This window comes from Rhagoletis pomonella, unplaced genomic scaffold (genome assembly GCF_013731165.1).
Source record: "Rhagoletis pomonella isolate Grant_MI unplaced genomic scaffold, Rhpom_1.0 Rhpom_scaffold_00013, whole genome shotgun sequence".
Lineage (NCBI taxonomy): Eukaryota > Metazoa > Arthropoda > Insecta > Diptera > Tephritidae > Rhagoletis > Rhagoletis pomonella.
Genome location: NW_023458567.1, coordinates 12697099 through 12710167, shown reverse-complemented (window position 1 = coordinate 12710167; position 13069 = coordinate 12697099). Strand labels below are relative to the sequence as shown.

The following is a 13069-nucleotide window of genomic DNA, read 5'->3' as shown; positions in this document are numbered from 1 at the left end:
AGGCACATAGAATACATATTATAGTCTTGCTTGCAACCTTAGACGTTCGCAATGCCTTCAATACCGCAAAATTGGAAAATATGATACACGCACTAGAAGAAGTCTACAACATATCCACGTACCTTAGACTCATGGCTACCTGAAAGGCGGGGAGTCATTGTACCATACCACCGATGGACCCCGGCAAATGACGATCACGTCGGGCGCAGCACAAGGCTCCATTCTTGGGCCAGACCTATGGAACGTTAGCTACGACGGAATATTAAACCTTGAGATGCCTGATGACACATATTTAGTAGGCTACACTGATGACATTGCCGCAGTGATCACCGCAAGAGACACCGAAGATGCCCGCCACAAATTAAACCAGACTATGATAAGAACACAGGCATGGCTCGACTCACACGGTCTTAAACTTGCAGCAGTGAAACCCGAGCTAATACTCCTAACCAAGAAGCATATTCCCTAAGAAGTGAGCATGAAACTGACTGGCATTATATTAAATACGCCAAGAGTAATAAAGTACTTAGGCGTAAGACTAGACCCCAGACTAACGTATTGGGCACAAATGCAGCACGCAGACGCAACGGCTTACCTAAGCAGATTAATGGCCAATATTGATGGACCGACCCAAAGTAAAAGAAAAACGGAGATCTGGTCTGACACCTTACATAAAAATAGCCGTTGCAAGATACTTTGTAGAGCCCATCGCACATCAGCTTTAAGAGTAGCCTCTACGTACCGTACAATACTAGTTATAAGCGGAACGGTTCCCATTCACCTGCTAGCAGCCGAACTCAAGAAAATGTGGGAGCTTAAGGCGCAAACGAATCCAAGCGCAATAATCTGCAAGACCTTGTAGGACCAATTAACTCAGATAACGTCATCCAAGCCATGCTACATAGCGAAACTAACTAGAAGAACATAGTTAAATATGCAGAATACTTACTTAGACTCAAGAAGCGGGAGCTGGACGCAAATGCACCGAGGGAACTTTAGTTAATGAGAAATATGGAACGCCAATCTGGAGCAATGCGATTAGTGGTCCCAGGGTGGGCGACGGTTCAATAGGGAACTTTAGTTAATGAGAAATATGGAACGCCACCCTGGAGCAATGCGATTAGTGGTCCCAGGGTGGGCGACGGTTCCAATTCGGAGGGAGTGTTTTAGTCTCCGGACAAACCATTGTTGTGACGACAGATTTGATGATGCAATAGGCATTTTCGACCCCCTGCTCGCGAAAAAAAAATAAAATGGTCACGGAACCTACCAAAGCCCAATCAAGCCTACCAACCTACGACTTAAAAAAAAATACCAGTTTTGGTAGGAAAAGCTCATGTGTGGCAACACTGGTTGCGTTATCGTTTCGCCCTCAAAATTTGCGCCGAGCGCGTGCACTAAATTGGCCATCTATCTGACTACTTGTCGTTATCGGCAAATCGTAAAATATACCAAAACGGATAACTACGACATTGGCGTTTACTGATAGTTGTCTACGTATTTTTTGTTCACATTTTATAGGGAACAAGCAGTTTTTAGCAAAAAAAACCGACTTCAACTTTCATAAAAAAAATATATATATATATATCTCATGATCCACTGATCGGATCTTAACCAGATTAGTGTGGGGCCACCTCTGAGACACTACCTTTCCGATGCAAAAAGAATTATCGAAATCGGTTGATCGTGGTCCAAAGTAATGCGCTAACATACATAAAAAAAAATAAATAAAAAAATATTCCGTCGAACTGATAACCTTCTCCTGTTTTGGAAGTCGGTTAAAAAATAAGTGGCTAATATAATAATTATATTTTGGCGCTTACGCTTTTGCTAAGTTTTTGGCAAGAGCTCCTCCTCAAATTTGCTGTATGCTCTCTAGGCTCTATTGCACCAACAACTTATGATTGGTATGTTAGAAAATTATCAATGCTGTGCCAAGTTATGTTGGTCATTAACTTAGGGCCAGTTGTTTAATGTTCAAATAACCAATTTTACCCGATTAGATAAGCACTAAAACATTGGCAAATATGCTTACAAATATGCTCGAAAAAAAACAAAAAAAAAATTGAAGTACAGTTCATTTTTTTGTTTTTAATTCAGTTTATTTCAAGAATTGAAGAATTACAATGGACAATCAAGTTTGCCCATTGTGAATGCCCTCTGTGAGTGCCAGGAGAGTAACATCCTTCTAACCGAGGTTAATCCATAATGTCAGTATAAAGTCTGTCAAACCATGAAAAAGCGTGATCCCCAATGCTTGAGACGCCTTGTGTGAAGAGCTGAGCATTGACAAACAAAACTGAGATATTTTTTGAGTCCCCATAGAGGAATCTGAACCACCTGAATCTGAAGAACAGCCTAATGTATACATATTAAAATACTCCTTGTACAATATACAGCTATAGAAAAATGGACAGTGAAGTAAAATATAACATCATTAATTTTTTTTTTTATATTTGTATGTATGTACAAGGTGGCGCTAAAGTAATCCTCCTATCAGAAAATGCTATAAATTTTGCGATTGGCCCCTAATGTCAGTTCTGTTTTGACATTTGTGTAGTAAACACATGCGAAATACACGTTAATAAACAATGTTACGCTACACTGCTCCAGCACGCGGAATATTGCTGACTATTTATTTGACCAAGAGGAAGATGATTTTTCATCAAAAATAATCATGAGTGATGAGGCCCATTTCCATCTTAGCGGGTACGTAAATAAGCAAAATTTACGCTTCTGGGGCACTGAAAATCCGCGTGTAACCCACGAAGAGCCATTACACCCGCTCAAAGTCACTGTATGGTGTGCTGTTTTCGCTGGAGGAGTCATCGGACCTTTTTTCTTCGAAGACGTCGCGGGCCAAACGGTTACTGTGAATGGTGAGCGCTACAGAGCAATGATCAACGAGTTCTTTTTGCCGCAACTTGATGAATTGGGATTGGAAAACATGTGGTTCCAACAGGACGGTGCAACGGCACACACTGCACGTGCCACAACCGATATGCTGAAGGATGCATTTCCCGGGCGCCTAATATCCCAGCAAGATCGCCTGATTTGACCGCTCCAGACTTCTTTTTGTGGGGCTTTTTGAAGTCGCGGGTTTATGTCAACAAGCCTCAGACTCTTGCAGCTCTCAAAGACAATATCCGTCAAGAATGTGAGGACCTATCGCCGGAAGTTTTGGCCAAAGTGATGGAAAATGCCATAAAAAGGGCTCAAATGGCAATCAACTGTGGCGGCGGCCATTTACATGACATCATATTCTCGACTTGATGTAAAAAAAATTAAAAGACCAAATAAAAATAATCCACAAGAAGAATCAAAGTTTTTCATTTTTTTTTTAAATTACAGCCAAAAAACATCGCAAGGTTACTTTTGCGCCACCTTGTATATTTGCATTTGTATTTGTATGTACAACATACTTTTAATAAATATTTTTACCCATAATTTTTATCGAATGACCTTTTTTCGTCAACCTAAATTATCTTATTTATCGACTGGAACAGTTCATTCAAGCGATGCGTTTACTCATAATTTTACAACTCTTTCCTTTGAGTGTCGGCAGTAAAGGAGTTCCATCTTCATGGAGTGCTTCCTCGTAAGGACACTCCAAATCTGTCTTGAATCCGACTTTTTTTGCTAGGCTCTGGGAAGTTGGACTCGAAAACACCGTTGACGTGTACTCGATACCGTACTTTTTTCCAATTCCGTCTCTGATAAGAAATAAAAGAAGATTAAACTTTTGTTGACGTCGCAGTGGCCAAATCTAGTAACCTCAATTGTAATAGCTTTTGACCCAATCCAAGTCGCCGGTATTCAGGTTTTACACTCAATCCAAGAGCACTTAGATATTTATCGACCATGTAGATCTTCCGAGGGTCCGCTAGGGCAGAAATTGTCATTACGTAGCGTAAGAGATCCGCAAATTTCGATTTACCCTGCGTATCAAACAATTCGATCGCTGTTTTTTTTACAGCTTATACATAAATGTAAATCGAGGACTTATGTATGTATCTATATTCAAATAGTGCTATCTCACCACAGCAAGACTGACCTAACGCATTCTCCAATACACTTACAAAATTGTCAATAAAAACCAATACATTACCGGGGTAAAAGATTTCGTAAGCTATTTTATAAATAATAATACAAAGTCTACTGAGAAAATACCATTGATTGTCCAGATACACGTTTTTGCGATATATCTCCTTTATGTAGGAAGCTAAACCCATTAAATTGGGTTACCGGTTTACATACCAATCACACAGCAGTGAAAATCACTTAGATTGGTGCTATATAAGGTATATCTTCCATACCTCTGATTGTTTAGATATGATTTTTTATATATGTAACTCCTCTATCTATGTATGTTGTGAATATATGAATTTTTTTCAAATGCAGTTATCTGTTAAAGTGCTGCTCTTACTTGTTTAATTGGGACATAGGCACTTAAATACTTATATTTTTGTTTTCTATTTAAAATTTTCCTTTAATTATTCGAACTTTATAAAAAAAATGCACTTGAAACTTAAAACTAAACCGGTTGCGTAAACAATGTTTTGAAAGTGTAACTTTGTTTGATCGCAGTCTAAGCGTGTTTTTTATTTTACAAAAACCAAGTAAAGTTTTTGTAATTTTGGAGTATACCCTACAGAATGGCAACAAAAAATAATGTAAAAATGCGTTTACGAAAAAAGAAAATTTTGAAAAATATGTCGCTTCCATCTTTTGGCGGTTAGAGCTCGGTATGTAAATGTGTTACTTATTTTAGCACCGGCAATAAAATATTAGGAAAATATTTGTAATTGCATATTTTACATGTTTATAGTGCATTATTTTGAATTTTGATTGCATATTATATGCGCATATTTTCGATTTTTTAGTGCATGAGATTCTTAGCCCCAGTGATAAGGAATAAAATGAAGTGTACAACTCAATTAACTAAGAATCAGGTAAATAGAAAGCCGCACAGTTATCACCAACACTCGTGAATTAAATAAAATTTCGAAAAAATCTGTGAATTTACCTTCAGTGATTTCATCGCCTTATCCGTCTCTTCGTCAACGTAAACAAGCACATTCATACCAGCAAGCGTTGGTTCTGCATCCTCCTTAGTAATCTCGAATGCAGCGACGGAAATTCCTTGTGACAATGCCTGACCCCATAATTTTCGCCCCGTTTCTATCGATTGGGGATCGTTTATCACACCTGAAGGATAATTTATATAATAACCAGTTAGATAATTAATTTTTTTTATTAATAGTTTAACAACCGATTTGAATGCACATTTATAAATATTTAGGAATACCGTTAGTTTCTTCATGATCCAATGATCGGAATTACCGAAAACGGTTCACGTGATTTAAGGTTATTCGGCAACATACATAAAAAAATATAAATATTCCGACGAATTCATAACCTCCTCCTCTTTTTTTGACGTCGCACAGTGTGGCGCGTAGAACAAGCTAGGTGAACAAAATTATTTACGAATCGTTTTGGGGTATACTTGAGATGCTGATTTCCGATATGCTATCCTTTTTCAGATTGATTTTTGCAAAATTTTTGTTGCTGAAACATATATTTGCCATCACCATGGCAAACATTTATTTTATATATGCAAACTGCGCAACTGGGAAAATCCTGGCGTTGTATACTTTTCTTTACGCCTATCGCATCAAGAAAGCTATGGAGGTGAACTTTTCGATCACGTTTACCGATCTTTGGCCATTCTTCGAAAAATTCCAAACTTTTAACATAGTAAGTGCGTGACATGTTACTTTCGGTCCGTAAAAGGTGTGAAATAATAAAAATAATTATATATACATTTTTTTTAAATTTCCGAAATTCATTTTCACAATATCATAAATAGTCCAAGATTTAGTTGTAATGAGCAGTTTTAAAAAATACGACTTGAAATATAATACATAATTAAAAACTAACACAAAATCACATATATACTTCCACACTGAGAGGTTTTTCAAAAAGTAGATATAGAAATCAACTAAAATATTTTTGAAATTCAGTAAGACTATAAATTGATATCCTAACACTGCCCCCATACCAACAATAGAATGTAGAACATAAAAACCTTTTCAGTCAGAGCGTGGATATCCTTTACGTTAATAAGTTACGCTTTTATAGAAATCCTTGCATGAATTTTAGAAAAACTCAGTAGAGAAATACATACACAAAGTATTGGCACAGCAAATTTTTCACAATATATGCAACAATTTTTATTCTAATATTTTTTCCGCCAATTTTGTATAAAAATATGGTTCATTCAACAACAAAAAATATATGTACAAATGTCATTCCTAAACTCGCGAAAATTCAGCAAATTTTCATCAAAATTTTCAACTTTTTAATCAGATTTTTTAGAATTTTCTTGAGTATGCAGTTTTGCAGCCCATCAAATTCTAGTAAAAAAAATGAAACTTCAGAGTTAGTCAAAAATCGCGTTCGTTTTTAAGATTTTTTTTGTTGAAGGTGTTTTGCATCTTTTCCATATAAAGTATTTTCGAAAAAAAATGTTTGTATGGAAGAGACTGCGTGAAAAAAAATTGCCAAAAATCAACCGTAATTCCTAGCTACTTAAAACTTGCACTTTATTGTAATAAGCTTGACTGGGCTACAAATCTGCATACTCAAAAATTCTGATTAAAAAGTTTAAAATTTTCATGAAAATTTGCTGAATTTTCGCGAGTTTTGCACAAAGTTGAGGAATTATATTTTTATGTTTTTTGCTGTAGAATGAACCATATTTTTATACGAAATTAGCGGAAAAATATTAGAATGAAAATTGTTGCGTATATTGTGAAAAATTTGCTGTGCCAATACTTTGTTCCGGCAGTGTACATATCGAGCCCTAACCGCCAAAATAACGTAAGCGACATTTTTTTCAAAATTTTCTTTTTGATGCAGAAATGCATCTAAATCCTCTAGGAATATTTCTGCATCAAAAAAAAAAAATATTGAAAAAAGTGTCGCTTACGTTATTTTGGCGGTTAAGGCTCCATATGTATGTAATCTCTTTTTAGTGTAATAATTTCTTTCCATTCGTTGCATCACTAACCCATAGCCCGACATATTGTTTCATCCTTCACGAAGATAGAGCACATATGGCAAAGTGCCTCTTCGTACCGCTCCTCAGGAATTTCCTGCAGTGAGAATTTTCTCTTCTCTCCAGCAGAATCAATCAACTCAATGACACTCCACACAAGTGGGGGGCCAACTGGTCGAGACCACACCATTCTTCTTCGATAATAAAAATATTGAGGCGATATGAAAATGCTGTGGACCGTGTAATCCGAATAATAGAGTTCAGATAGAACGTACTCGGTGAATGATGTAGATTGGTGTACGGAAGAGACGTTAGAATCTTCTTTGAATTATATTCGTATGTATAATACAGTTGCTATCAATTTAGTTGACTAACGTTAATGTACGTGTGCCGCTGCTATATGATAACTGGATGCAATATTAGTGGAACCTTTATTTATAATACGAATGTAATAGCTACGAGCGTTTGTCGTCTAATCATAGTTGCATTGACCACATGCACTTCAATGGCTTACCTTGTCGTTATCAGCTAGCTATCGGCAAGTCTTAAAATACACAGGAACGGGTGGGTGCGACATTTACTAATACACTCCGTATCATAATTATAAACGCACAAAATATTACAAGTTTTAAAAATTTATATTTTTTCTACTACTACTACTAATTTTATTATTTTATTATGCCAGCGCATGGAAGCTGCTCCACAACCGAAGTCCGACAAGCCTGAAAGATGCCAAGTTTCGGACTTGTTTCAGGTCTACAGGCGTGACAGTTGACTCATTAAACTTTCTTCTTCTTTTTTTATTTTTTTATTTTTTAGTCGATATCTCATTTGTTGGAAAATTCATTCCTACACTTTGGGTATTTATAAACCAGGGGTGGGCAAGGCCGAGGTCGAAAAGAGCCACATGTAAATTCTAAATGCTACAAAGGGCCACAAAAAAAAACAGCAAAAACAAAAATTTTATTTCTAAATAAAATTATTATTAGAAATGAAAGATATTATTTTTATTATTATTCTAATGTACGTAAGATAAATATTAAAGAAAATTTAGAAGATCCCTTTGGCCAAATTTTCAAAATCTGGTTTTACGTCAGTTAAAGCCCATCGTAACAGTTTTAAATTTCCAGTAAAAAATGTCCAACAGCAAGATTCTGGCGAAATGTTATCTGTACTCCCACAAGAGAAAAATATCCAAAATAGTACGCGAACAGAAATTTGCAGCAACCTGCAAGTTAGACGAACATTAGTAGCGTTCTTGTGCAACATAGTTTGTACCAGTTTGTACTAACTATCACGTTTTGGTGTTCTTGCACCCAAAAAACTTATAAGAAATTTTCTTTTTTGAGGAGAAGTTGCTAGTTTTTACTGGATACATTTTTGCTAATAAGAACTTGCAAGTGAGAAAAAACAGCTGATCGCATGTTGCTGGGTGGAATTGAAACTAGTAAAAGAAATGTTTATGAGGTTTTTATAGTTGAAATTGACAAAATAAACCCATTTAAATATAATATATATTGTTTTATTAGTAACTAGCTGCGAATAAACAACAAATTAATCAGCTGTTCGTAAAACTTGCAAACTACTAACGAATTCTCAGAAATTAAGTTACTGGAGAGTTACATTTAAATAATTTCAAATCGGCAAGTCTTTTTTCAAAATCTGCTTTTAAATCATGTGCAATATTTTTTTCTAGCCATGGAAAGTGATGAAATATTCTGTTTTTGAGATCATAAATAAAAAGGCGTAGTTTAGTTTCAAAACTTAAAATAATTTGCGATAAATCAAAAACGTTTTTATTCTCTCTTGTAAAGACAAATTCAAATTTTGCAAATGTTCCCTTATCTTGGTAAAGAACATTAAATCAGAAAGCCAATTTTCATTCTCCTATTGCGGGTAATGTTCTGAAAATAGTATAAAAAAAAAAAACACAATGGAAAAGAATGTCCAGCAAAGAAATATCTGTTTTAAAAAGCAAACAGAGCCAAAATGTTCTAAGCAAAGAGAAAGTAAAAAGAGCCGCACTTTGCTAAGCAAAGGGCCGCATATGGCTCAAAGAGCCGCGTTTGCCCACCGTTGTTATAAACAAAATAATTTTTATCATTTGCCACTAAATCGTTTCTTATTTTATAAAAAAATATTCTTTTTAAATTTCAAAATTAATGAAAATGTTTACAAATGTGCCGCTCGCCTGATAAGATTGACCGACTTCGAAAGCCTTACGGCCTGAAAAACTTGCTATGGAGCTTCAGCCTCTGTTATGTTTATGTAAGGGCCACTTACCATTCAATTCAAGTGCAGTTATCACTTGGGTGAGATACTCTCGAGTGCATAATTTATCATATACTCCACCACAATTAAATATACATATATATATTTTTTTAATTTATTAAATGCAATCACAAATCACTTCGGACAAGGCCCAGCCGGAAATGAAATTAATCTAAAAGTAGTTACACTTCTTTCAATAAGAACTAATGTCTCATATTGCATTTATTTTCAACAACTTTAAGTTCAACAACTCAAGAGAATGGTGGCTCTGGTAACAGTATTCTTCATGCCGCAATTAGTAGAGAAAATCGGCTCCACACAAGTTGATCGATGAGGGGAGATTTTATTGATTATCTAGTGCAGCTGATGCTCTAAAAACATCTCTGCATCAAATAGAAATTTTTGGAAAAAACGTCGCTTAGATCTTTATGGCGGTTAGGGGTCGATAAATTTTCTATTTTTCAAAATATATTTGTTTTATACTATATTTCCAGATACCAGGAACTGACGTAGTCGTAGAGAAGGGAATGCACATTTGTACATATATTTAATAAATATATATAAAATAAATAAAAAATTATTATTTATATACGGACTTCATGAGTACCCAAAATTCTTTGATGATCCAGTAGTTTTCAATCCCGAAAGGTTTGGAGATGGCCAGTCAATTTCAGACGCTTATATTCAATTTGGTTTAGGTCCTCGAATATGCGCTAGTAAGAAAATTTTCTTAAATAACTCAAAAATGCCATCATTGCATTGAAAAATCGAAAGTGAGAGATAATTAGTGCCTCTCAAGCCAACGAACTTCCGGTTAGTCATCACCACAATCATCATCATTAATTGATTAACCTTGATACATACTGTTGTGTATGCAAATTAAAATTTACTAACAACAATGAATTTTTATTCTCAATGTAAAACTAATTTTAATGTAATTGTAATTTTTTATATCTGGCAACACTGAACTATAGCCACGAGAATAAACGTGAGTAGGTTTAGAAAGACCATTGCGTGCACATCTCATCGGCAACCGAATTGCGTGAGTATACCATCGACTTGTTATCACCAACTACAAGTTTAACATCTGGCGACGAGGAAAAAAAAGAATACAACGATGACTGAAGAGTTTTTCAAAAAATTGATGGAGGAGCAACGTAACTTCACTCTCAGTGTGCTAAAGGAACAGAAGGCTTGGATGGACAGCCTTTCGAGAAGGCCTCCAGGTCAAGATGCTACTCTGGTTCCAGCTTTTGTGCAGTTCAACATTCAACAGCAGAAATGGGAGTCCTACCTGGAACAACTCAAGCAACATTTCTCTGCTTATGCTGTAATTGACGCCAACAAACAGAAATCATTTTTCTTATCTTGGTTGGGCAATGACGCTTATGAAACACTAAAAAAACTTGTCGGCGTTGACGAGTTACAAAAACAAACGTTTCTTGAACTTTCTGGAAAACTAACGGAATTCTATAAAGAAAAGGTTCATGTAGTTGCAGCTCGTTATGAATTCCATAAGGCAGAAATGGGCAGCCGTACCTACAAAGAATGGGTAGCCGATCTGCGAAGCTTAGCCCGGCAGTGTGATTTTGTGTGCAAAAAAGAAAATTGTATGCATGATTACTCGGACGATATGATCAGAGACAAAATAATTTTGAATTCGCCCCACGATGCAGTTCGTACGGCAGCCTTACAAAAACCGCAGCCAACGCTGGCCGAAGTGCAGCTCATCGCCGATTCACTTGAATCAACAACAAAGACGGTAAGCGCAATCAAAGACAAAACGAACACTACAAATGCAGTAGATAGCAATGGAATTTACTTGATGTCAGCGAGGAACACCGAAAAAACTAACATGCGTAACAAAAACAAAAAGAACAAAAAACCAAAATACCGTTCATGCACAGGCTGTGGAGTTTCACATAATAGAGATGATTGCAAATTTAGAAGCGCTGTTTGCCGAAATTGCGGCAAAACAGGCCATATTGCAGTCGTATGTTTATCAAGTGAAAAGAAATACGAACAAAAGCAGAATAAAGCCAGCAAAGTCAACAAAGGTGACAAAATAGAATACATTTCAACGGCATTTTCGGTAGCTAGCACAGTTAGCGGAAAAAATAAAAAACGTTTTGTGGAAGTTTTTGTTAATGGCATAAAGACAGAATTTCAGATGGATTCTGGTGCTGAAGTCTCCGTAATAACATTGGACACCTACGAAATGTTAAATAAACCATTACTGAAGCCATGTTCGCGTGAACTATACGGCTACGGTCATACTCAAATAGAAACTTTGGGTGAATTCTCTGCGAAAATTCAATGCGGTTCAGTCGAGAAAATATTGCCACTAGTAGTTTCGAATGTGCGGGGTTCTAGCAATTTGTTCGGAGTGGACTTATTTGAAGAATTGGGATTCAAAATTGTGCAAATTGATACATTGACCGTCGAGTCATCCGAAAAATTGCAAACGCTGTTGACTACTTTCGCAGATGTGTTCACTCCAGCACTTGGTACAATTAAGTCAGTCAAAGCCTCGATTAAACTTAAAGAAAACGCAGTACCTAAGTTCAGCAAGAGCAGACCAATTCCTTTTGCCCAGCTACCAAAATTTAAAGAAGAAGCGCAACGATTATCACAAGCAGGTATTTGGCAGCAAATTACATTCAGCGACTGGGCATCCCCCATCGTGCTAGCAACAAAACCGGATGGATCAGTACGCATCTGTGGAGATTTTAAGAGAGGCGTTAACCAGCAAATTGATGTAGATCAATATCCTCTACCTACTAGGGAGTGCCTACTACACACAGTTCGACACGGCAAATATTTTTCGAAGATAGACTTGCGCGACGCATATCTTCAAATGGAGCTCGACGAGGAGTCCAAAAAAGTGCTAGTGGTCAACACGCCACTGGGCTTGTTTCAGTACCAGCGACTGCCATATGGGGTAGCGAGCGCACCAGCCATGTTCCAGAAACATCTCGAGCAGCTATTATGTGGAGTTGAAGGATGCGCAAATTACATCGACGACATCATTGTGGCAGGCGCGGACGAAAAGGAACACATCGAACGCTTAGCCAAAGTTTTAAATATACTACAAGCAGCAGGTATCAAATGCAAGAGGGAGAAATGTGAGTTTTTAAAGACCAAGTTAACGTATTTGGGTCGTGAAATAAGCGCAGATGGTATTTTACCAGATGAGTCTGGAGTCCGAGCTGTGAAGAACTTACGGCGCCCGACAAACTTAAAAGAGCTTGAGGCATTTATGGGAAAAATAAATTACTACCACAATTTTATTCCAAATTATTCCCAACTTGCAGCGCCAATGAACAAACTAAGGCGGAAAAATGTGACTTTCCAGTGGAAGTCAGAGCAAGAGAACGCGTTCAACGAACTCAAAGGGCATATCATAAAAGCAACCATGCTGGCTCATTTTCAAGAAGAACTACCAATCGTGTTGGCTACTGACGCCTCATCGTATGGGGTTGGAGCAGTGATCTCCCATGTTTATCCGGATGGGACCGAGCAACCGATTGCTTTTGCCTCCAAGACCCTCAATCGTCATCAAGAAAACTACAGCCAAATAGAAAAGGAGGGTTTGGCAATAATATTCGGTGTGCAAAAATTTCACCAGTTTTTATACGGGCACAAGTTTACGCTTATAACGGACCACAAACCGCTGGTCAGCATATTTAGACCCGATAAAAATCTTCCAACCATGACGGCTCAACGTATTCAGAGGTG

At 36.8% G+C, this 13069-nt stretch overlaps 2 protein-coding genes across 2 annotated transcripts; one reads left to right on the top strand and one right to left on the bottom strand.

Annotated features, from left to right (window-relative positions):
- Positions 1-3418: 3418 nt before the first annotated feature.
- Positions 3419-7250, bottom strand: LOC118748353. The gene is made up of 5 exons (XM_036482726.1): positions 7069-7250; positions 5446-5465; positions 4984-5208; positions 3775-3961; positions 3419-3713 (listed from the first exon to the last, which is right to left on the bottom strand). The coding sequence occupies exons 1-5, from the start codon at positions 7248-7250 to the stop codon at positions 3512-3514; spliced, it is 816 nt and encodes a 271-aa protein (XP_036338619.1). The 3' UTR covers positions 3419-3511.
- A 3198-nt stretch (positions 7251-10448) lies between these two features.
- LOC118748352 (uncharacterized protein K02A2.6-like) lies at positions 10449-12793 on the top strand. Its single transcript, XM_036482725.1, has 2 exons — positions 10449-12481; positions 12646-12793. Exons 1-2 carry the CDS (start codon positions 10449-10451, stop codon positions 12791-12793), a joined length of 2181 nt encoding a protein of 726 aa, XP_036338618.1.
- Positions 12794-13069: the final 276 nt, after the last annotated feature.